At 41.3% G+C, this 24101-nt stretch overlaps 1 protein-coding gene and 1 pseudogene across 5 annotated transcripts in view; one reads left to right on the forward strand and one right to left on the reverse strand.

The window, feature by feature from the left end:
* Nucleotides 1-24101, reverse strand: part of MIPOL1 (mirror-image polydactyly 1) — a 194399-nt gene that overhangs the window by 99049 nt on the left and 71249 nt on the right. For all 4 annotated transcript variants that reach the window (XM_081863746.1, XM_081863747.1, XM_081863748.1 and 1 more), the window contains 2 exons: nucleotides 21133-21166; nucleotides 20702-20872 (listed from right to left, as the gene is read on the reverse strand). In XM_081863746.1, the coding sequence (XP_081719872.1) occupies nucleotides 20702-20872; nucleotides 21133-21166 (205 nt within the window). The remainder of the gene's footprint in view (nucleotides 1-20701; nucleotides 20873-21132; nucleotides 21167-24101) is intronic.
* LOC309350297 (large ribosomal subunit protein uL15 pseudogene) lies at nucleotides 6228-8419 on the forward strand (annotated as a pseudogene). Its single transcript, XR_014161548.1, has 3 exons — nucleotides 6228-6604; nucleotides 7492-7545; nucleotides 8303-8419. The product of XR_014161548.1 is annotated as a large ribosomal subunit protein uL15 pseudogene (transcript).

Genomic DNA, 24101 nt, shown 5'->3' on the forward strand with positions numbered 1-24101 from the left:
TTTCTTTAGATTAGAAATAAGAAAACCTTGCCTAATCCCAGAAGTAGGATTTGGAAGGTGAATCTCACTTTCTCCCTCACACAATCCAGAGAAAATAAGCTATGCTTTTATATCTCGGCACCAGGATTTCACTAGGCGACAATATTTGAAAGAGAAAGTAGTTGATAGATGCAGAAAATAACGGGTTGCATCTGATTTAGTCATCTGATTCACTTTCCCTCTGTCTTCTCCCCTCCCAATTTTTATGGAGTTTTCCCCAATCCCATGGAGCAGATTTGGGGATGGAGTTGTGGGGTACATGAAGGGAGGAGAGAAGACGAAAGGGAGAGGAAGTTCCACTGCACAAGGAGAAACCCTTGTATGGATGATGCTGTTGGAAACAAGCTCGTGTCTTTGTACTCAGGTTGGGAGCAGATGATATAAAGTAGTGTACATGTACAATAATAATAATAATTTTTATTTATACCCCGCCCTCCCCAGCCAAGACCGGGATCAGGGTGGCTAACACCAGGTATAAAAACAATTGATTAAAACACAACTTAAAAACAAGATTAAAATACAACATTAAAATACAGCCTCATTTCAGACAAACTCAAATCAAAACTTTTTGGGGATGAAAACGTCAAATCTTCACCAAGGCCAACTATCCAGACTGGTCCTACGGGGGCCAGAAAAAAAGCCAGGGAAGTCCCCAAATAGGAGTTCCATCACAGAAGGAGAAAGGAAAGAGGGGGAGGGGATCAAGTTGATTCCAAGTCAAAGGCTAGGTGGAACAACTCTGTCTTACAGGCCCTGCAGAAAGAAATCAGATCCTGCAGGGCCCTGGTCTCATGAGGCAGAGCGTTCCACCAGGCCGGGGCCAGTGTTGAAAAGGCCTTGGCTCTGGTTGAGGCTAATCTGACTTCCTTAGGGCCCGGGACCTCTAGGGTGTTGCTGTTTATGGACCTTAAGGTCCTCCGTGGGGCATACCGGGAGAGGCGGTCTGGTAGGTACGAGGGTCCTAGGCCGTGAAGGAATTTCAGAATTGTAAAATAGTTAAGAAATTGAGTCTGCAGTCCTCCATACGCTCAGGCCCAATTCAGTTCCACGTTGCTTCCTTCCTTCCCCATTCTCTACCTGGGGAGTATTCTGGGGTTGGGCAGGGGAGAGAAGTGAAAGAGCATCTGCTTTGCTTGCAGAATGCCTTGAATTCAATCCGTCATCTCCAGGTAGGTCTGGGAATTTCTGGAGGCTGAAACCCTGGAGACACATTGCCAGTCAGTGTAGACAATATGGAGGAAGATAGAGTAACAGTCTGAGGCATTTTCCTATGAAGATTCCTATTGTGTCTATAGGATTCCCATGGCGTTGACCGCCTTCATCTATTGCCAGCATTCTTCCAGTGGCTTGCATGGAGGGGAGCCTGGATTGACCCTCTATTTGGCCCAAGGTCCCATCAAATCCAGTGGGACTCAAGACTAAGCCTGCGCAGTTTGAGGCCAAAGGTGAAGGAGACAAGTTATGTTTACTGATAGTGAGATTACTAAACAGGAAGCATTTATTCAGTGTACCGAGCAGCCGATTTCAAAGCTTGTTTTTATCGATGATCTTTTGATCCTAGCTTATTTTTAAACTTATTTTAATAGTGTACATCCTCCTTTTAAAAAAGTCAAAAATCAAAACTGAAACTCGGTTGACATGTTGGAATAAAACACCATGTTCCAGACAAAGGTGGTTTAACAGATTTCAAAACTGTTTTATTATTCTGTTCTTCTCTTTATTTTCTTTTGAAAGATCTGCACATGAGGACAGTTTCCGATCCAAAGATTCCTCAAGGAAAGCAAGCAGTTTTCACTGTGATTTTTTTAAAAAATAAAAAACACACAGTCTCCCCCTTGTCCCAAATTCATCATGATTGCTTGAGAGGCAAATATCTCACCACTTGGATGCTACACAACTCCTTCCTTTGCAGACAAAAATAATATCAAACTCTTCCAGTCAAAACACAAACCAACCTTTGGTGTCAATGTGAGTTATGTACTTTGAGCAGCAGATGTTTGGAAACACTTGTATTTATCTAAATTGATTTTATCCTTTTCTTTTCCATTTAAAAGAATTAGTTTCTTCTTCCACTAAATGATGGTCTAGATAGATTTATGCCATAATTCTGAATTACTGTATTATTATTTTTTCATTTTAAAAAACTGTGAAGCCTTTCCTCTACACTTCTGGCAAGCGGTCAACAAGAGTGTTTAACTGATTATTTTTACAATGCCCAGCCGTTTTAAACCTCCTGGATTTCAGAAGAGTGAAAAAAAGAAAGAAAGAAAAAGAGCTTTGGTAGAGGTCAGACCCCAGGAACATCTGCATTTTTAGAAAAAAAATTATTTGATTAGGAAAAGAAACATTTAACATTTCAACTTGGGGGAAAATGCAATGCGGCTCTAACATCTTGCCAATCAGAAGCCATAAAAGGTTTGATTAAACACTACTTGTCTCACTGCTGTAATCCAGTCTGAGCTTGAAGCTGTCATGAACTCAAAGATAACTCTGTATATTTGTCTTGCTCCTAATAAATATCAGTTTATGCATAACAGGAAGAAGAAATGTGGAATGCAAAATTCTGTTAAACCATGTTGGGGTGTGTGTGAGTGTGATTTCAGATGCAACTCTTGAGGAGCACAAATCCCACTCAATTTAATTTGATTTGCATGAAGGTTACTGGAGCTTATGATCTTATTAGGGCATCTGGCTGAAAACCCAGCCAGATGGGCGGGGTACAAACAATAAATTACTACTACTACTACTACTACTACTACTAGACAAAATGCTACTAAATAAAGTTACCATGGAACAATGAGTACATTAGGAACCAAACTGAAACAAAGAATGCATGCTATTATCATTATTTGCGAAATTTGTATACAGTGGTACCTCGGGTTACATACGCTTCAGGTTACAGACTCCGCTAACCCAGAAATAGTGCTACAGGTTAAGAACTTTGCTTCAGGATGAGAACAGAAATCATGCTCTGGCGGCGCAGTGGCAGCAGCAGGAGGCCCCATTAGCTAAAGTGGTGCTTCAGGTTAAGTATGGACCTCCGGAACGAATTAAGTACTTAACCTGAGGTACCAGTGTACTGCCCTTTACCCATAGATCTCAAGGTAGTTCACAACATACGACTATCAATCATATCTCCTCTGACTTGTCCAATGTTTTTTTGAAAATTAAATTTTGTGACGGCAGTTGGCAGATCTGTTGAGGAAGGGCAGTGGAAGAGCATGTGGTTTGCATGCTGTCAATTTCAAGGTTCAATCCCAGGTAGGGCTGGAAAAACTCCTGGAGAGCTAGTCAGCATGAACCAATGGGATGGGCCTTCAAACATGTCACCAGTATTTTGAGACCTTAGGAGGAACTAGTCCAGTCTAAGACACATGGGAGTCATTTCTGATGGGAGAAAAACAAGGACCACCATTTCAGGTTTTACATAGGTGTCCTGCTTTTGTAAATTACTGGATTAATTTATTACCAGTTGTCCTACAGAGTTCTGCGGACTGGTTCGAGCAGGCATGTACACAACAGTCCCTTATAACCAATCAACACCCAATGACTCTCAGGCAAATGTCTGAGGGAAATGAGCATCATGCTCACAGAATAAGCCATTCCTATTCAGCAGACTTTTTGTATCAGCTCCGTTGCTTCACCTGGCACAGGCACAGGCAAACTCGGCCCTCCAGACGTTTTGGGACCACAATTCCCATCATCCCTGACCACTGGTCCTGTTAGCTAGGGGTGATGGGAGTTGTAGTCCCAAAACATCTGGAGGGCCGGGTTTGCCTATGCCTGACCTACCAGTTCTAAAGTATAAGATGAGGATATAATTTTGCATCCAGTGAAATCAAACTGTTGAAAAGCGTATTGGCTAAGAACCGATTGTGCTCTGCATGACTCAAAATGCTCTTTGGTTCACACCACTTGCTCCTCCCAATTTCTGCTGATTTCTGTCCTCTTGTTGCAGCCCCCACCCCCAATTCCATTCAGATGGATCTCCCAACCTTCAAGAGCAGCAATCGTGCGGAGAACAGATAGAAAAGACCCATTCCATCAGCAAATCCAGGCCATTACATTGGAGTCGACAGTGGTCTGGTTTACATATAAGCCGAACTATGGCTTAGTATGAATGAGCAAGCTTGCTAGGACATGGCAAGAATATTGCGGCCACTCTGCTTCTGCCTTGCCCCTGCCGCACCACCAGGAGCTAAATTGTGGTTTGGCTTAGCCTTCTGTGCAAACCTGGGCTCACGATTTATCTTGCTCCAAACAAACCATGAGCTATAAATCAAGTTTTGTTTTTGACGTAGTGCTCACGGTTTGTTTGAGAGAGACAAACCACAAGCCCAATTTCACGCATAACTCTAAACCAAACCATGGCTAGCTTTCTGGTTTGTGGAGGCCGCAGGAGCAGGGCAGGAACAAAGCAGACACAGTTTTGTACCTGTGCACCAGATTTCCTGCTGTGGGTTAAACTACAGAGCCCAGGACATGCCGATCAGAAGGTCGGCGGTTCAAATCCCCGTGACGGGGTGAGCTCTCGTTGCTCGGTCCCTGCTCCTGCCAACCTAGCAGTTCAAAAGCACGTCAAAGTGCAAGTAGATAAATAGGTACCGCTCCGGCGGGAAGCTAAACGGCGTTTCCATGTGCTGCTCTGGTTCGCCAGAAGAGGCATACTCATGCTGGCCACATGACCCAGAAACTGTACGCCGGCTCCCTTGGCCAATAAAGCAAGATGAGCACCGCAACCCCAGAGTTGGTCATGACTGGACCTAATGGTCAGGGATCCCTTTACCTTTTTACATACCCAAGTTCACATATATACCTAAATATACTGAAGTCAGTATATTTCACTTCCTTACGCTGAATCAATAGTTATGGCACTTTCAAAAGACAGATAATTCTGTGCTATTTCTGGAAAACCACAAGAGTATGAATTGCCACCCTGGAATTTTGGAGCAACAAAAACTACTTGGTTGGAGTAGATAACACATTTGCGCATATTTTCATTTATTCATTTATATTTTTCTTTTAAACTTGTTTCTCCCCCCTGCCCCCGATTTTTCTCGGCCTTCTCTCCTATTTCCAGGAAACTTCTTTCAGCAGAACAAAATTCTAATTGCTTTTTAATCTGGATCAGACAGTTGTGTGCGATTCCACACTTGACTTAAAAAATTTAATTTACTCAGCCTGCCGGATTTATTTATTTATTTATTTTTAAATGTGCCTTATATATAAATAAGAGGCTTCTGTTTTACACAGAGGCTCGATTATTCATTCAATTTTCTAATTTCATGCCTCTTATTCCAATAAATTATTTATAAACAAAGCATGTAAGATGATAAATAGTACTCAAGGTAGTAGATTAGTATGCTCAAGCACACTTTACAAACCTGAGATAATGCACCTTTGTCCAGTTGTTCAAACAATAGGCACCCACTGCAGTACAATGGGCTTAAAAAGGTTCAGAGTGCTGATTTGTACATGCCAGAACTATGAACGTTCCCAGCAATTCCTATTAGTGCAGCACACAAAGATGGTGCGTTCATTTCCCGCAAACAACTAGATGAGTACAAGTTGTCGGCTGGTAAAGGATCTCGCTTGACAAAGACCAAGGTTCTGACGACAGTAGATATAGTGGAATTTGTACAACGAATTATTTTGTGTATGTCTCAGGCATTTGGGGGGGGGAAAATGGCAATAGTGTCATTACTACTATTATTTATTTATTTATTTATTAATTTACAACAATCGCAACAGCACGAGCTTCAACACCCTCCCTCTGAGGGGGCTGCATTGTTCATATTTGATCTTCACCGCAATTTCAACATAGTCCCCAAAGAACCCCCGAACAACAAAGATTGCTAGGAAAAGCGAGTGCCCCCAATTGGGCATGATGTGGCCAGATCTTGTATCTTGAGTCAGAAGCCAGCAGAACCTGCAAGTGAGGAGAAGGCAATGTGGGGTGTGTGTGTCTGTTGAACACTTGGGAAGTCATGTGCCCACTCAGGGTGGTGCCCTCGGAATGTGGTGCCCACCAGGTTTTTCTGGACTACAGCTGGTTGTCCAACTTACCCAATCCCTGTCAACCTCATGCCACATGGACATGAACTGGTATGAGATGATTAGGAGTTGTAGTACAACAAATGGGGGTTACCAGGCTGACTACCTCAGAACCACATAATTAGGAGCAGGCGCTCTTTTCCTTTGACTCTGGCCCAGCAAGATGCCTTCCAGACTGAAGAAGACCAGGAAACTGAGGGGTCATGTTAGCCATGGCCGTGGCCGTATTGGCAAACACAGGAAGCCTCCTGGAGGCCATGATAATGCTGGGGGTTTGCACCACCACCAAATTAATTTTGACAAATATCATCCTGGTTATTTTGGAAAAGTTGGTATGAGACATTACCACTTGAAGAAAAACCAGCACTTCTGTCCTAGAGTGAATCTCGAGAAACTCTGGACACTTGTTAGTGAGCAGGCAAGACTCAACTATGCCAAAAATCAGGTGGGATTAGCTCCAGTTATTGATGTCGTACGCTCGGGTTACTACAAAGTCCTGGGACTCAAGGGCATCCTGATCAAATTTGCAGATGACACCAAACTGGGAGGGGTGGCTAACACCCCAGAGGACAGGATCACACTTCAAAACGACCTTGACAGATTAGAGAACTGGGCCAAAACAAACAAGATGAATTTTAACAGGGAGAAATGTAAAGTATTGCACTTGGGCAAAAAAAATGAGAGGCACAAATACAAGATGGGTGACACCTGGCTTGAGAGCAGTACATGTGAAAAGGATCTAGGAGTCTTGGTTGACCACAAACTTGACATGAGCCAACAGTGTGACGCGACAGCTAAAAAAGCCAATGCAATTCTGGGCTGCATCAATAGGAGTATAGCATCTAGATCAAGGGAAGTAATAGTGCCACTGTATTCTGCTCTGGTCAGACCTCACCTGGAGTTCTGTGTCCAGTTCTGGGCACCACAGTTCAAGAAGGACACTGACAAACTGGAACGTGTCCAGAGGAGGGCAACCAAAATGGTCAAAGGCCTGGAAATGATGCCTTATGAAGAACGGCTAAGGGAGCTGGGCATGTTTAGCCTGGAGAAGAGGAGGTTAAGGGGTGATATGATAGCCATGTTCAAATATATAAAAGGATGTCACATAGAAGAGGGAGAAAAGTTGTTTTCTGCTGCTCCAGAGAAGCGGACACGGAGCAATGGATCCAAACTACAAGAAAGAAGATTCCACCTAAACATTAGGAAGAACTTCCTGACAGTAAGAGCTGTTTGACAGTGGAATTTGCTGCCAAGGAGTGTGGTGGAGTCTCCTTCTTTGGAGGTCTTTAAGCAGAGGCTTGACAATCATATGTCAGGAGTGCTCTGATGGTGTTTCCTGCTTGGCAGGGGGTTGGACTCGATGGCCCTTGTGGTCTCTTCCAACTCTATGATTCTAAGGGGAAACTGCCCAAACAGCCTGTAATCGGGAAAGCAAAATTCTTCAGCAGAAAGGTTGTTGTTTTTGTTTAGTCATGTCCGACTCTTCGTGACCCCATGGACAAGAGCACACCAGGCACTCCTGTCTTCCACTGCCTCCCGCAGTTTGATCAGACTCATGTTTGTAGCTTCGAGAACACTGTCCAACCATCTCGTCCTCTGTCGTCCCCTTCTCCTTGTGCCCTCCATCTTTCCCAACATTAGGGTCTTTTCCAGGGAGTCTTCTCTTCTCATGAGGTGGCCAAAGTATTGGAGCCTCAGCTTCAGGATCTGTCCTTCCAGTGAACACTCAGGGCTGATTTCCTTAAGAACGTATACGTTTGATCTTCTTGCAGTCCATGGGACTCTCAAGAGTCTCCTCCAGCACCATAGTTCAAAAGCATCAATTCTTTGGCAATCAGCCTTCTTGATGGTCCAGCTCTCACTTCCATACATCACTACTGCGAAAACCATAGCTTTACCTATACGGACCTTTGTTGGCAAGGTGATGTCTCTGCTTTTTAAGATGCTGTCTAGGTTTGCCATCGCCTTTCTCCCAAGGAGCAGGCGTCCTTTAATTTCGTGACTGCTGTCACCATCTGCAGTGATCATGGAGCCCAAGAAAGTAAAATCTCTCACTGCCTCCATTTCTTCCCCTTCTATTTGCCAGGAGGTGATGGGCCCAGTGGCCATGATCTTCGTTTTTTTTATGTTGAGCTTCAAACCATATTTTGCGCTCTCCTCTTTCACCCTCATTAAAAGGTTCTTTAATTCCTCCTCACTCAGCAGAAAGGTAGAAGAGAAAAACAAAGAAGTTGGTGGTGCCTGCGTGTTAGTGGCATAAAGGATTTTTCTATGTATCCAAGCTTCAATAAACACAATTTCAGCTGTGTATTCATAAGCTTAAAAATTGATGATGATGATAATAATAATAATAATAATAACAACAACAACAATAACAATAATAATTAGGAGCAGGGTGGGATCCATGTTCTATATAAAGAAAAACAAGCTAAGAAGGTGTAAAAAGCACCGGGAGTCAGCAGAGGAGGTATTCCCAGCATAGCAATCAAACAACACCAGATCCAATCTGAACCAGGATTATTTTTCGCCAAATGTAGAAACCAAATTAGTTCTAGTGTGGATGGGAAGGCGTCTGCACATTATTTATAAAAACTAAATATTATTGATATGATAATATATCCATTGGCAACTCATATGAGCCTATTTTCAGGGTAAACGTTCAGTTTTGGGAATGTCGAATGAATAATAAATAGAGTGTCATAAGAGCATGTGTAACACACTCTTTCTAAAGTCCCAACCCAAACATCTAGGATAAGGGGACAGAGTGGCACGTGTCACATAGCTCAATTGGTTCTGAGCATGGAAAAAGTATACTGCTTTTCTGTAACTTAGAGCAAACACTTTTTTGTCCAATGATTCCTCAGCAGTGAAATAAAAGAAACTTCAGTTATTTCAGAAGGAGCAGCGATGAAGGGCAGTCTTTTTGCATAACTGTAACTCTTGCTTGGTTGAAGGCCACCAATTTAAGTTGACAGACAGGAAAACAAAATTCTGTAAACAAACTGTCATTCTAATGAGTTGGTTTTCAAATAAGCTTCAATGGATTTTCTTGAAATCCATATGCAAACAAGAATATTGCCTAAATGTTAAGTTGGCAGTTGTAACACAAAAGGACAGGAATGTTCCTCATCCTTTGCAAAATACCGACACATTAGTTCAAGAAACAAATATTGTGGATCACTGTGCCATAGTCACTACCAAATCATTTATTAATCTTTTCGTTCAGTTATTACTTTTCCATATCAGGAGTTTGCAGGTGACTTCATATTTGTTTGCCTTTTTTTCATATTGAACTCTCAGTTGAGTTGTAAACTGCTTAAGTATCTCTTCTTGCTGGCCTTGTTGTATAATGCAAAAGGCCTTTATGGTAGATAGGCTGCAAGAAACTGAAACTTGAAGAAAATTTTACGGAAAAGCTGAAATAATATAAATAATATAAATTAAATGCTTTACAAGAAAATGGTGTAGTGCTCAGAATGTGTAATCTTTCTAGTGGCCTATTTTAAGACCCTGAATCCAGGGTCTGTCTTTATACACCAGGGAGATACAAATATTTCTCAATCACTGCCAATGTCTAGCAGATCCAGAGCTAAGCATGTTTACTGAGAAAGAGGTAAGGTCCTCTGAGCAGAATCCAGCAGAAATGTCTTCAAAGGATTCCTGCTACTCCCTGAAGTCACTATAACCAGCCTGTCACTAGAGCCTAGGATTGGAGGAACTTTCAAAACAGAATTGCAGGGGGGACTGGAGATGTGTGTGTGGGGTGGATTCAGCTAAAATTGGCTGACCTCCTACAATTAGCAGACATCCCTGCTCAACCAAAAGTCCTTGAGCTTTCACAAGATCACCAACTGGATAAAGAAGCCCAATGATTTCAACAAGGTTTACGCCTATGTATATGTGAACGGGAGCGCAGTCTAATTTGTTATGCTGCCTCAGCACAAAGACTGACTCCAAATAACCGTAGGACCACAAGGTTCTGCCCACCTATGGGAGCTTTGCACATACGCTGCTCAACAGGGCAGCCTCCTCACTCCTAAGTCACACGGAAAACCTATTTTGGAAGCAAAGAGAGTTTTAAAGTAGGGTGTGACATGAGATAGAGGGCTCCCATTCAAAGGAAAAGGAAAAATAATCCTCTCACAGCTGCTCAGATGCTAGCTTGAGTGCTTTACTCCTGTTCAATTGCACATGCCAGTTTAATGGCAGCAAATTTATTTATTTTTAACCAAAAACTTACACAGATGAGGATTCTAAAAGAAAAAGTGGAGACAATTAACTGTTATAGGTACAGTGGCACCTCAGGTTAGTTACTTAATTCATTCCGGAGGTCTGTTCTTAACCTGAAACTGTTCTTAACCTGAAGCACCACTTTAGCTAATGGGGCCTCGCGCTGCTGCCGAGCACGATTTCTGTTCTCATCCTGAAGCAAAATTCTTAACCTGAAGCACTATTTCTGGGTTAGTGGAGTCTGTAACCTGAAGCGTCTGTAACCCGAGGTACCACTGTAGTTTTCATCTCATGTTCAAACGAGTAGACAATATGGTTGCATTTTGAAAAGTATAAATTTGTATGTAATACATAACACCAGTGCTTTTTTTCCTGGGGGTATGTATACCCCTAAACATTTGGTGAATCTTTGTACTTCCATCCATTTACTGTATTTATTTTTCCCAATTTGAATTATAAAATGGTGATTTTCTTGAGTCAAAATGAGAGTACCCCCAAAACATTTTTTTAGAAAAAAGCACTGCATAAACACACACACACACACACACACACACACACACACGTAATCAAGAACATTAAAAAATTAATATACTTTTAGTTATTTGGACTTGAGGAAATCAGAAATGTATAGGGAAAAGCCCCCTCAGCTCCAGGTATCACTTCCTCATTATTAAATGGCTTTCAACACATTTCCTCTTATGATGTCACTCTGTACAGAATGCAACAAAAAAAGCAAAACTGGAAGATATAAAACAAAGAGTCATTCAGCTGCATGATCCATGAACAAGCACAATGAGGAAATGTTCATGGGGAACTGTCCTTGCGAGTGTGCTTTCTCCACCTATTTTAAATGAGGAAAGAAAAAAGGGGGATTCTCCAAAAATGTTTTTTTTTCATCCCTCAATTAACCAGTGAGTCAACTGGAGGAGTCCAGTCGAGTCTTTACTGAATCTTTTCACATACAGGAAGTGATTTGTGTGTGCATTGAGGAAGCATACACAACTTTCAATGGCGATTCATTATTATGCAATCTTCACTGCTTGATGGATTTGTCATTGATTCAAATCGCAGGTTCTTCTGTATGAGCAGAGGTACTTCCATTTAAGTAAATGGGAAGATCAGTTGCACAGGAACTATGAATGGGCATTGGTGTGCCTGCATGCACAAGGAGCTGAATCAGAAAACAGCAGCATTCCCCAACCTGGTGTCCTCCCAGAATATTGGACTACAAATCCAGTCAGCCCAAGCCTACACTGCCTAAAGTCAGGGATGATGGGAATTGTAGTCCAAAATTATATGGTGGGCATCAGGTTAGGGAAGTCTGAGATAGGAAAAACAATAAAACGAAATAGGAAACAACAATAAAACGCATATGCCTTGAGCTATAACATTACATGCATATTACTGCTTAACATATTAAGCTTTTTAAAAACAATATATGTTACTGAAGCAAGCTACCAGTAATACATAACCATTTTATGTTTCCTCTCGGGGTGCTAACGTTAAATATTTAAATTCATTCCAAAAAGTGGTTAGGGAGTCTGATCTGTATGAACTTAGAGCTTAGCACTATGATAGAAGAGTCAAACAGCAATTAATCTAACAAGCTCTCATGCAAATTTAGGGACATTACCTAGAGTCATGTTCAAAAGGGGAGCGGCCCTTAAGTATTAGAAAGAAGATGAATCTTCCACGTTAAAAATTAATTAATCTTTGTAATTAAAGATAGGTTTAATTGTGCCCTCAGCTACCAGGCAAACATGGATTTTGTAAATTCTACACAACACCATTGTTTAAACAAGCACAACAGGTGATTTTACAATACAAATAATAGACATTCCAGGGCAGAGATGTGGCACAAAATGGAAGATTCATTAAAATGTGCCAACTGCTTATTCAGGGATACATATTTCTTTTTACCTTTAAAATCTAGCAGTATAAGGAAGAGAAAACCTTATGGGATTCTAGATCATCATTGCCAATATTCTTTCACCTTCAGAATAAGTATGACTGGTCATTTGATGCACATAGTTAGCAAAGAAAGTTTTAAGGCTACAGTATGATGGAATAACTTTATAGAATATAATCTGAATTACTTCAGTTGAGATCCTAGGGTAGAACGTACACACACACACACAACACACACATCCACCCAAACCAGGGGTAGTACTGTTTGAGCCAAGAAATCACACCCTGACCATGATTAGTTCATCCCGCTTTATTTGTGTCCATACTGACTTCTTCTAATAAATATTTTTATTTCAGTACTTGTTGTTGTTTAGTCGTTTAGTTGTGTCCGACTCTTCGTGACTCCATGGACCAGAGCACGCCAGGCACTGCTGTCTTCCACTGCTTCCCGCAGTTTGGTCAAACGCATGCTGGTAGCTTTGAGAACACTGTCCAACCATCTCGTCCTCTGTCATCCCCTTCTCCTTGTGCCCTCCATCTTTCCCAACATCAGGGTCTTTTCCAGGGAGTCTTCTCTTCTCATGAGGTGGCCAAAGTATTGGAGCCTCAGCTTCACGATCTGTCCTTCCAGTGAGCACTGAGGGCTGATTTCCTTCAGAATGGATAGGTTTGATCTTCTTGCAGTCAATGGGACTTTCAAGAGTATTTCAGTACTATTCATATCAATACTGTATTTCATTGGTCTAATCGCAGTGCTATAAGTAAGTTAGATATAGGTTCATAAGATAATAAATATAGTATACAATTTATGTATTTTGTGGTTTTGATATTGTAATTTTATGCTGTGAACCGCCCTGAGATCTATGGGTATAGGGCAGTATACAAATCAGCAACAACAACAATAATGTTGCTCAGCACATTATTCTGCACATTTTCTTGCAAGAAACATTGATGTCGCAATTTCGTCTAGGTCATGGATGGGAGACAGGAACCGGCAAGAATCCAACTCCTCTAGGTTATATTGGACTATGTGAGCTAAGTTAGTTTGAAAGACAGGGACTGTCCAAAGGTTACTCAAAGGTTTCCCACAGGCATTGGCCTGATCCAACAGCCTCTTCTTATATGCTCAAGAGGCCTTTATGGCTGAGTGGAGATTTGAAGACTGATCTCCACAGCTGTAGCCTGAAACTCTCTTGCAGGGGTAGCCAATATCATACCCTCAGTATGTTGCAGACCTGAACTTCAATCAACCTGACGCAGGGACATTATGGCACAGGATTATGGAAATTGTAGTCTGCAACATCTGAAGGGCACCTTGTTGGCTATTTCTGCTCTGACCACCACAATGTTCTGGCTCCCAAGAATACCCTTTCAAATGCTGAGTTTTAACAACACAAGGTTGATGTTTCATTTTTAAAAAACCATTTCCGAGAACAGTAATGCAGCATTGTGGGACACAGAGATTCCTAAATCCAGATGAAGCAAACTCTTTTTCTTTTTTCTTTACCCTTTTTTGCATCTAACAACTTTTTTAAAAGGAAAAAAAAACCACCTTGCTGTACCTCACAGGTGTAGTTCTTACATGAGAAATGTTTGCTCGCCTGTGGCAAGAATGCTTGAATGCTTTCTGTGTTGCAAAAGGAAAGGGGGGAAAAAGGAGAGAGTGATTTGAGTGCTTCCATTTGGTAAACTGAAGCGCAGAAAAGGCTGCTCTAAAGCAGACTCGTGAGGCCTATTGATGCTTACTGATTTATCAACGACTAGCTGGAATCAATAAAGATGGGCAGTCAAGTGTGCTGCTTCTAAATCTTTGTGCTCCCGGCAATTGAACAGCAGCAAGCCCTGTGCCAAGTGGTGCCCCGAACAGAAGAAACGGCCTTTGGCTCGTTTCAGATGAGCAATTGGGCGCGTGCCAATTTTGTTCATGAACAGTCATAAGCATGTTCCTGCAGAGCAGGATGTGATCAAACTATTCAGAGCCGGAAAACCAGGTTTGCTTGCCAATTACGTTATTGCTTCAGTGCCGAGTATTAAACAGACAGTGCCACACTGGCCATAAAATGATTCTTTTTTTCTCTCTCTTCAACAGCAATGAATTCTACATCCTTGGCCCTTTTGCGAGACTGTACCCATAATTACAGCTATAAAAGGCAGAGAGTACAGAAATCACACCCAGCGTTCAAAGCCCCTCTTGCAACTTAAAAATAGCTACTTCCCTGCCCCCAAACATATAAGAGAAAACTCACTGTCCCTTCCTCAGTTACCTAGTTTCGGCTGCCAAGCCTCTCTCATGCTAAACATTCCTGTCCAGAAGGTGTAAATGGCAAAGGTCCAGAAGCAGCTCTGAGGTATTTCATCATACTGCCCACTACTGGCAATACTTTTATTAAGAACCCAAGCTGTTAACATTAACATTTAATCAGAGTTGAAATGTTCAGACACCACTGCTCAACAGAAGGAAAATATGTTAATGGCAAGTTGAGGACATTTCCATACAAAGACTTCCACATTCATGCACCTACACACCCAAACCTGCTGAACAGTCACCAACAAAGTATATTAATTCCAAATCTGGGAGGGATACATGTGTTCAAATGTCATGTCCAATAACGGTTTATGATGATGGGAAGGAACCTGGCCTTCCCCTACGTTTGGACACTCCCTGTGTGGTTGCAAATGTTCAAAAGCTTTTGCCTCCATTTTTGATAGGTCATAGCTCCTTGTATCACCCAGACCCAACAAATTGTGATTAATCTTAACTATGGTTTGATTTGTTTGAATCAAGCCAACTTCAAAGTATGGACTATAAAGCTGGTTTGATTCAAACAAACTATGGTTAAAATTAGCTGCAGTTTAGGGTTCAGGCAATGCTGAACTGCGATTTTGGTCTAGACACAGCCTGGCATAATAAACCATGGTTTAGTATGATGTCTGAATGAAGGCTCTGTCCCCCATTCATGCACAAACCGTTTTCTCTGCAAAGAGAAGATATATATATATAAATCCCTATCTCTTGGCTAACAAATATAATCTTGGAAAATGAGAGTAAATGGTTGGTGGGTTTTCCTCTCTGAAGGGGCCAAGAGTTAGAAGAAAGACTGCTGTCAATGTTTAGTTATGCTTTAGTTGTTTGTTTTTTATTCACTTGAAAATACATACGAAAAGTAGTATCAAATATTTGAGTTTATACCATTTTATTTGTTTTTGCACAGAGAAAAAGTAGTTTGCATATTTGCTCAGCAATCTAGTGAATGATCTCAGATTATACACACATGTACCATTCAACCCAGTGAGGATAATGCCTATCGCTCTGTTAAGACAATGTGCTCACATATATCTGGGACTCTGTCAAAATTTTCACTACCCATTCCACCAAGAAAACACAAGCAGAGCAAAGTTTGAAGGAAAATCTAATTAAAAACCCTTAAATGCACAGCCACATGTTTATTATAGGTTAATTAAAAACTTAACGGCATTATATAACAATGTGATGCCATACTATACCTGAAAGGCTAGTTCAAATACAGACAGTAAAGTACAACTGTTTGCTCACAGAAGACACACAAGTTGTATTACTATACAGCAACTATTAATTTCATTGCCTGCTGAACCCAAACTAATGTTAAAGCTGCATTACTTCCAAGGTTACACGGGGCCTAGAACTGAGCAGAAGGCACCAATAGTAGCCACATGGAGGTAGCCTCTGTTATATATCCTTTGATCCACAGTAGGCTACCTTGGCTGCAGGTTCTAGTACAAACTTGTAATAGCTTTAACGTATACTAAGTGACTCAATAGCCATTTCCTGGTCAGGGTAAATCGCTCAATAGGACTTATCCAGTACATGCAAGAAAACAGTAAGTACAGCTGGTTTCCAAATAACGGAAGGGTGGGGTTATAGCTGAATAACCCATGAAGAGCTACCAGGGGGTCAAGAAACTATTGAATAATAAAATGCACTTTTATTTAAACATGCTGCACTGTGCAGGAACATAAGACCCACATGAAAGTCATTGCAGGCTTTCAGCTCGAGTATTACCTATCTCCAGATTACAGGCTAGAGTGGGCTACACTACACCTGGGCCTGCATCTACCCCATAGGCATGGTAGGAAGAAAGAACACACCTTGCCTACCAACCTTCCTAGGGTACTGGCCCCACCTCCACTGTCATCAGATGCACAAGTGAGAAAACTATTCAAGAGTTAATAGGACCTGTGTGCATAAAATCCAACTCATTGAATCCCATTCTGCATGGCCGGTATTTCAAGTAAAATCCAGGAATGAACTGCGACAAGCATCCTAAGATGGCAGGGTTGTCGGACTCTCATACGCCACCAGCTATATGGGATGAATATGAAAAGAAGGCACCATCCAATCTGACCCTAAATCAGATACTTATGCTTATAACTAGAAGAGGCTTTCACATAGCTTCCATAATCCAACCTTCTCTAAATCTCCACAATGCTTATGCTTTCACAGGCAATGGTTGCCTATTTATCTTTTTTTAAAAAACAACAACAACCAAACAGTATAGATGAGATTCAGTCTCATGAATTCCTGTGGAAATCTTATTTCTTGTGCAGTGTAAATGGAGAAGTACTATTTTGTAAATTCGGTTCCTAAATGAAATCAAAACGAAAACCCAAACCAAGAACAGAAATATTTTTCCGCAGTTAAGGGTAACGATCCACCAATAACGCAGCCAGTTCACAACCATTCATCTCAATGTCAGCACAATGATCAGCAACAGCTTAATCCTTTCCTTATGTCCAGATGAGAATCCTTCTTTTTATTCACTTTGCAGGTTGGTTGTGAGAGAGCATTAGAGCAAAGTAGCTAAAAATTATTATACAGCACACTCTCTAAAGACCAACCAGAGAATAAATGGTGTGTGTGTGCAGGGAAGAGATACAGATAAACAATCTAATAGTGAAATTCTGACAGGTCTGATGCAATAAAAGTTATCATTGGCAGGCACTGCTACCACCGAGAAGTCCATAAAAATGCATTGCACTTAAGTGTAATGCGTATCAGGTAGAGCAGTACTGCTTGGAATCAAATATTTGGAGTGCAGTATACTTAAGATAAAAAAGGCATTTATGGCCCGCACTATCTCCTTGAAACTTCCAGTCTGCTATACTGACAAATGTACAAATCAGGTGCCAGGAGAACAGTGCCAAGAAAACGCTCTGGATTAATGGCCTTTACTATTAAGACTGTATTTAATATTTTGGACTGTGTCTTTCAGCTCAAAAGAGATTCACAATTCGCATCCACAGTTGAGAGCCTAAGTTGCTTAAGACCTAGTAGTCAGAGACATCTTGTTGGAAAGCATATTGTGACCAGAAAGGCTGAACAAACCAAAGCTGTCACCAACCAAATATAGCAATCCCCTCTTCTTGGGCGGTCATCTTCTCTCTTACTTTTAGTGGTCTGTTTTAAAAAAATACAGTGTGTAAAAAGCAGCTCAAGAACAAAAGATTCTACTGTATTCTACTGTATTTCCCAGAGGCAAATCATCCTGCAATTTAAGTTATAAGTATATTCTGATGGGTGAACTAGAGGAACAGAAAGCAACTGCTAACTGCTAACACATTTCATTTTCAACCAGTAAGCGAAAATGTGGATCCCAGTAGCAGCAAGTCTTCAGAGAATTCAAACATCACAAGAAGATAGTCTTGAATCCAAAGATACATGTAGGGGTACTGCTGGTTTTCTCTCACATATCTGTCCCTGCAAAGGTATATCATCAGAGGCTCCTTGCAGAGGCTACAACCAAGTTCAACAGCATCTCCCCACCTTCTCAATGAACAGAAGTATCTTCCACTCACAGAGTGCATTGTAAGTTCTTTGGATCCAAGCCAGATACTGGATCAGACCAAAGTCAATATTCTTTATCCATTAAGTGGCCAGCCAAATATCTCTGAAAGCTTACAAGCAATATATGAAGACTAAGGTTACCCCCACCTAACTATCAGACTATACCGGCTGTGTTCAGACATCATGTTAAACTATGGTTTAGTAAGACATGAATAACCGGGAAGACAAGTTAAAAATCTTTTCCTTCCATTTTTAATTACGTAACCACAGCCTGAAATTTCATCTAGACTCAGAACTCTAGTTAACATTAACTACATTTAACATAAATAAGCTGGCTTAAAACAACAACCCAAAACCCATGATTTTAAACTGGTTGGCTGGAAACTAACCATTGTTAATGTTATCTACAGTTTGTTAGGTTTGGAAGAAATGACAAATCAGTTAGCTAAAAAGGTGGATGCAAAAGTTTCAGAACTCTTCTTCCTGGCTAGAAGTACATAAGCCAAGGAGGAGGACAGGCTTGTTCAAAGTTCATCAAACCGAAGTTTTGTCTATGTCCAAACACAGTCACTATCTCTGAACATGAGGATTCCATCATGTAACGATCAAATACAGCCCCCAATACAGCTGATAAAAACTAATACTCATCACATCCTGCGGTAATGAGTCCTATAAAATAATTAGGCATTTTATGAAGTACAGTGGTACCTCGGGTTAAGAACTTAATTCGTCCTGGAGGTCCATTCTTAACCTGAAACTGGTCTTAACCTGAGGTACCACTTTAGCTAATGGTGCATCCCGCTGCCGCCGCGCCACCAGAGCATGATTTCTGTTCTCATCCTGAAGCAAAGTTCTTAACCCAAAGTACTATTTCTGGGTTAGCGGAGTCTGTAACCTGAAGCGTCTATAGCCCGAGGTACCACTGTACTTATTTTTCTCTACCTTGAATGACTGTGTATGACTTGCAACAGATGACTTTAGGTTCTCAGAGAGAATCATTTTGGTCTATTCTTTCTCAGTAACTCCAGAGCCCTCAAAAACCTGCTCTGGGGGGGCGGGGGGACCTCATCTGGATCATTGGGAGGTTGGGGGAGTTGCAGAAGCAGAAAATTGCTTCCACCCCCTTCCTTCAGTGGGAGCCTTTGCCCTGTGGATTTCTGATGAGATATTTACTGAGAACTTTTGTAGATGCCTCAGGCACCACACTACTAGGCTTTAGTAGATGCCTCACTTCGGAGAAGAGATTTCTCAGCAATTTTGTGCAGTCCTTTTCCCTGTCCGCAATTCTTCTCCCCAGGGCTTTGCGAATCATAGCTGTCATCCTCTGTGATTCTCATATGCCCCTGTCCTGTTCCAGTGTTGCCAATCCTTCTTTCCCAGTGTACCCTCCTTCCTGCACCAATTCAGCAGTGCAAGCCCTTGTGGTCCCATCACATCATTTCCATCCAATCAGATTGCAAGATGACGTACTTCAGGAGGGCTCGGCTTGGCCCAGCCAGCTGTTGCACACCATAGTCCCTCTTCCCTGTGGGCAATTTCTGGAATAGCCAAGCCGAGCCCCACCAGCCCCCCCCCCAAAAAAAAACCTGATAATATCCTGCAAACAGAGGACTGGATCCAGAGATCCTGTGTGTGGCATTCTACTCAAAGAATGCAGGCACTGTTTGTCTATTCTCTCTTCTCCTGCACCCCCATGTGCCCTGTAAACCTGACCCTTGAAAGTCAGAGAACCTTCTTAAACAGAATGGGAAGTTGCATAGGAAGTGGTTGGTGAAATCAATGAAAACCGCCTCCCCTCCCACGTCTGTGAGCCTCTGATTAATCAGCACCAGTTCTTCTGCAAATGGAAGTCTTTCAAATTGTGGAATGGTTGCTCTGAATCCAAGTCTAGCTATATCCCGGCACCACTGCCCCATAGGATCCTGTGACAAACCTGTTCACCTCTATGCCTCATAAAATTAATGTGAAATATTCATGATGCATCAATGATGAGTGCCCTATCCATCCCATTTCGAACTGGAATGGAGGGAATTGCAGACAAATAGGTAAAGCAACATTGGGGGGGGGGGGAGTGAGTGGGGGAGAGAATGACAAATGCCTTTACCTTGCTGATTCACATTTATACCATGATCTCCTCTAAAACCCAAGTCTCTCCCAACAGCACTTGAACCTAAGCTCCTTCCTCATGTAATGTATTTATACATTCGTTTTTACACATACAATTGTGTTTTTTTTCGTCCCCTTCATCTCGGTCTGTATTTCTTTACACTTATCTCTGTTAAATGTCATTTTAATCCCTTAAAATTTCCCACCTCAACTTCCCATCTCGGATTTTAATCTTAGCTTCCTGTGTGGTCAAGGTTTCTGCTTCCCCTATATTTTTCTTATCACCTTTCTCTAATTATCTCATGCGTTATTATTCTGAACAGTGGCTTAGAAAAGAATAGGACATTTGCTTTTTATATTATTCTTATTTCACTACGGTGTGACAACAATAATTTCCTAGGGTGGTTTTCAGCACAAGGAAGTTTTCTCTTAAGAAGTTAAAACCTTAAAACAGGAAAGCAATTCCATTTTTCCCGGCCGTGAAGAGAAGGGGGTGAGTGGGTATCTGCCGACAAATCCTTTTATAAAATAATGTGGACTTACTTGAGCCAATGCAGCATCTCGCTCTTCTATCACTGCATTCATCTCTTCAGCTATTATTTTCTTTTTCCGTTCCTGGGTCCTGTATATTCGATCGACAATTTCAGCTCCACTCCTCCATATCGCCACCCCGGTGTCTGCATTGTTTATTCTGTTCAGTAATTCCTGTAATGTCTACCAACAGCATTTTATGTTAGTCAGACATGAAGTTTTAATATATTTTATTTAATATGGGGTTTTAATTAATAGGCACATGTGAATTGTAAATTGACTGAGTGAAGTTATTGAATTTTCATACTGCAGCAAAGATGTACATTATTAGTGTGTCAATTCTTCTTCCCCCCCACATCTTAGTTCCTGAAACCCACTCAATTGAACTTAAGCCTCTAAGATATAAGACTGACATCAAGAAATCTCCTCAGAGAATGGCTTACCATGTCATTTTCTTCAGGGTTAATATTTTCTAGCCTAGGAAAAAGGGACACAGAAAGCCTGATCAGTAGCATTTCCTTAGTGCAGCAAAATGAGTTCGCTTTTTAAATCTTTAGAACCTCAAGTAATTTCATTCTACTAGTCTTTAGAGTCAACCATGACATGGAACATATTAAAGTGCCACCGGCTCGATTCCATCTTTCAATAATACTCCGTATCTTCAGGTACCGACTTCAGAATGTTAAGTTATTAATGTTTACTGCTATATATGACTACAAGGATCAATTGTTCATATGTGCTTAGATGAAGAAAGTTCCCCAGCGACAGGAGCACAGATGCTCTTGTTTATTTATTTATTTATTTATTTCTGGGCCCGCAACTTTCACCAGAAATTTATATATTTTAATTTTGCTTAATGCAACCCCCCCCCAATAATAATAATAAAAGAAAGCAAACACCAACACTCCAATCCTAAACATATTTACTTAGAAGTAAGTCTCACTGCCTTTAATGGCACTTACTTCCAAGTAGGTTTGTGTAGGATTGCAGCCCAAAGCGATGGAAAGGAGGATGAGGTTGCCTTGCTATGTTTTCTGTTTCTTAACAGGTCAGAAAATAAGAAATTTATTTTTAAAACTCTTTCAGCACAGCTGAAATGTGTGTGTAAAGCTAAACCATTAAAGGTCTCCGTCCATCAATTCTTGAACAGCCCCACTTTTACCGAAAAATTGTTGTTAGTAGATTTACAGCTGTCAAGACCATTCTGCATAGCTGCAGACAGAAAACTAATGAGTTTGCATTAACTGGATCCCACCCCATTTTAACAAGACAAATGCTGGAAGTAAGTCATAACACAGTTAAACAGGTTATACAAGACTCTGACACTCTCTCTCTCTCTCTCTCTCTCTCTCACACACACACACACACACACACACACACACACACTCACTCACTCTTTCTCTCCACATTGTTAATTTGATTGAACCAGCTTTTCACACAACGTAATGAACCCACTTTTTAAAAAAGAGGGATAAATATAAATAACCTTTAAAAATCAATGTACAAAAGTTAATGTACAAACAGTTTGCAGTTTGCCCCTTTATCTGCCTCTGAAGAGGATCTTTGAATGCTGTATGGACTCCTGTTAGCAAGGGAGGGGTGAGTAATCAAGATCGGCTCGCTTACTGGGTGGGTGTCTGCAGTTTGGACAATAATAAGTATAGCTACATGGACAACTTTGACAATAATGTTTCTGGACACTGTTTCAAAGGCTGATGGAAAGGTGAATTTGAGTTCCTAACTTTTCATATTTTCCGTTCAATTTTTGATTGATTTTGGAGCCGGAACACATTTAGCAGAAATGATAGCAGGAGCTAATACAAAGCTGTGATTGTATAACCACTAACAGGAACTATACTGATGGTTGATGTACTACCTGCAACCGCTCCATCTTTTGCATTTTGTTTATGCAGTAGAACAAAACAAGCACAGAGCATCATTTCCAACTAAGTCATACACTGAGTAAAGCCACTGAAATAAATTGACGTAAGTTAGGCCCTTAAGTTCGCCAGTAGCAGTGAATTTTTGAAGCATGACTCAGTTGTATGGTCCATAGAAATAATTCTATTTTAAAGTAATATAAGAAATGTGTTTGCAATGCAGCAGGTGCAGGGACAAGAGGGATACATGCTTTGATTACTACTCCTTAATAAGCATGTGGGTTTTGCTTTTCCTGATGAAAATCATCTACTGGCCTTAAAGGTTTGATTGATTTTCTATATAGGGAAACTTCAGACCGACAGCCTTGTAGCCCAAGCACTGGACCCTTGCATGAAATGTCACACTTCCTTGATTTATTGCTGAATAAAATCAATACTGGACTTTTCTCTCTATATCCATGGCGATTCACCTTGTTTTCTGTCTCAGGAGCAAAACTGTGACCTGAAATCAATAATAAAAACTGCGACAAAAAAAGCCAATGGCCTGTTCAAGACTATCTCCCAGTGTGGCAAAAAATAAAACTCTTGTTGATGCACTAACAACAGGCTCACCCAACTTTTAAGAGAGCTGGTGGGGCACTTCACAAGCTGCTCCTCCTCCAACCCCCATGAGGGCCTCTGAGCTGCTACCTCACTAGTCTAGGAAACCTGTCATATGGTTGCCAAGAAACCGGCAAGTACTTCCTCCTGTCTCCCAGATACAGAATTCAGGTTTGGATGCAACTAACAAGCTCCTCAGAGGTTTCCTCTTTTGCAATGCGGCCTACCCTCTCCTCACTCTGCCCTGATATGGGGGGGGGGGGAGTTCAGGAGATTGCCCGGTACTCTGTGTGTGTCATTTTGTCTTGTTAGCCAAAATGCTTGCCTTGACTGAATTATTACCTTATTGTGATGCTGAATTTCTCCCTAGTTTGTATCAGGGAACACATATACCAGGCATAGGCAAACTCGGCCCTCCAGTTGTTTTGGGACTACAACTTCTATCATTCCTAGCTAACAGGACCAGTGGTCAGGGATGATGGGAATTGCAGTCTCAAAACATCTGGAGGGCCGAGTTTGCCTAAGCCTGAGATAAACCGTATTTTCCCGTGTATAAGATGCCCTCATGTATAAGACGCCCCCTACTTTTGGGGACCCCAAATTTAGAAAATGGGCATATGCACTATCGTGTATAAGATGCCCCCAGATTTTTAACCTTATTTTAAAGTAAAAAACCCTAGTCTTATACATGGAAAAGTACGGTATATAGCACTAATGAAGACTTGGTGGGCTAGTAGTAAGGTATAAGACTATAGCTGTAGTAAGTCAACAATCTTTGCCTCCAAGGCTGACAAGACCTGCAGTGGCCAAGGATAAGAGGCTGAAGAAATAGATGGGGGATGGGGATAGTGAAAAAGAGTGCATACAAGCATGCATGTTTGTCACGTGGAAAAAAGGAGTCAGATCCAGAAGAGTTCTTGCCCAAGATATTT

Source organism: Podarcis erhardii (genome assembly GCF_964252035.2).
Source record: "Podarcis erhardii genome assembly, chromosome: 1".
Lineage (NCBI taxonomy): Eukaryota > Metazoa > Chordata > Lepidosauria > Squamata > Lacertidae > Podarcis > Podarcis erhardii.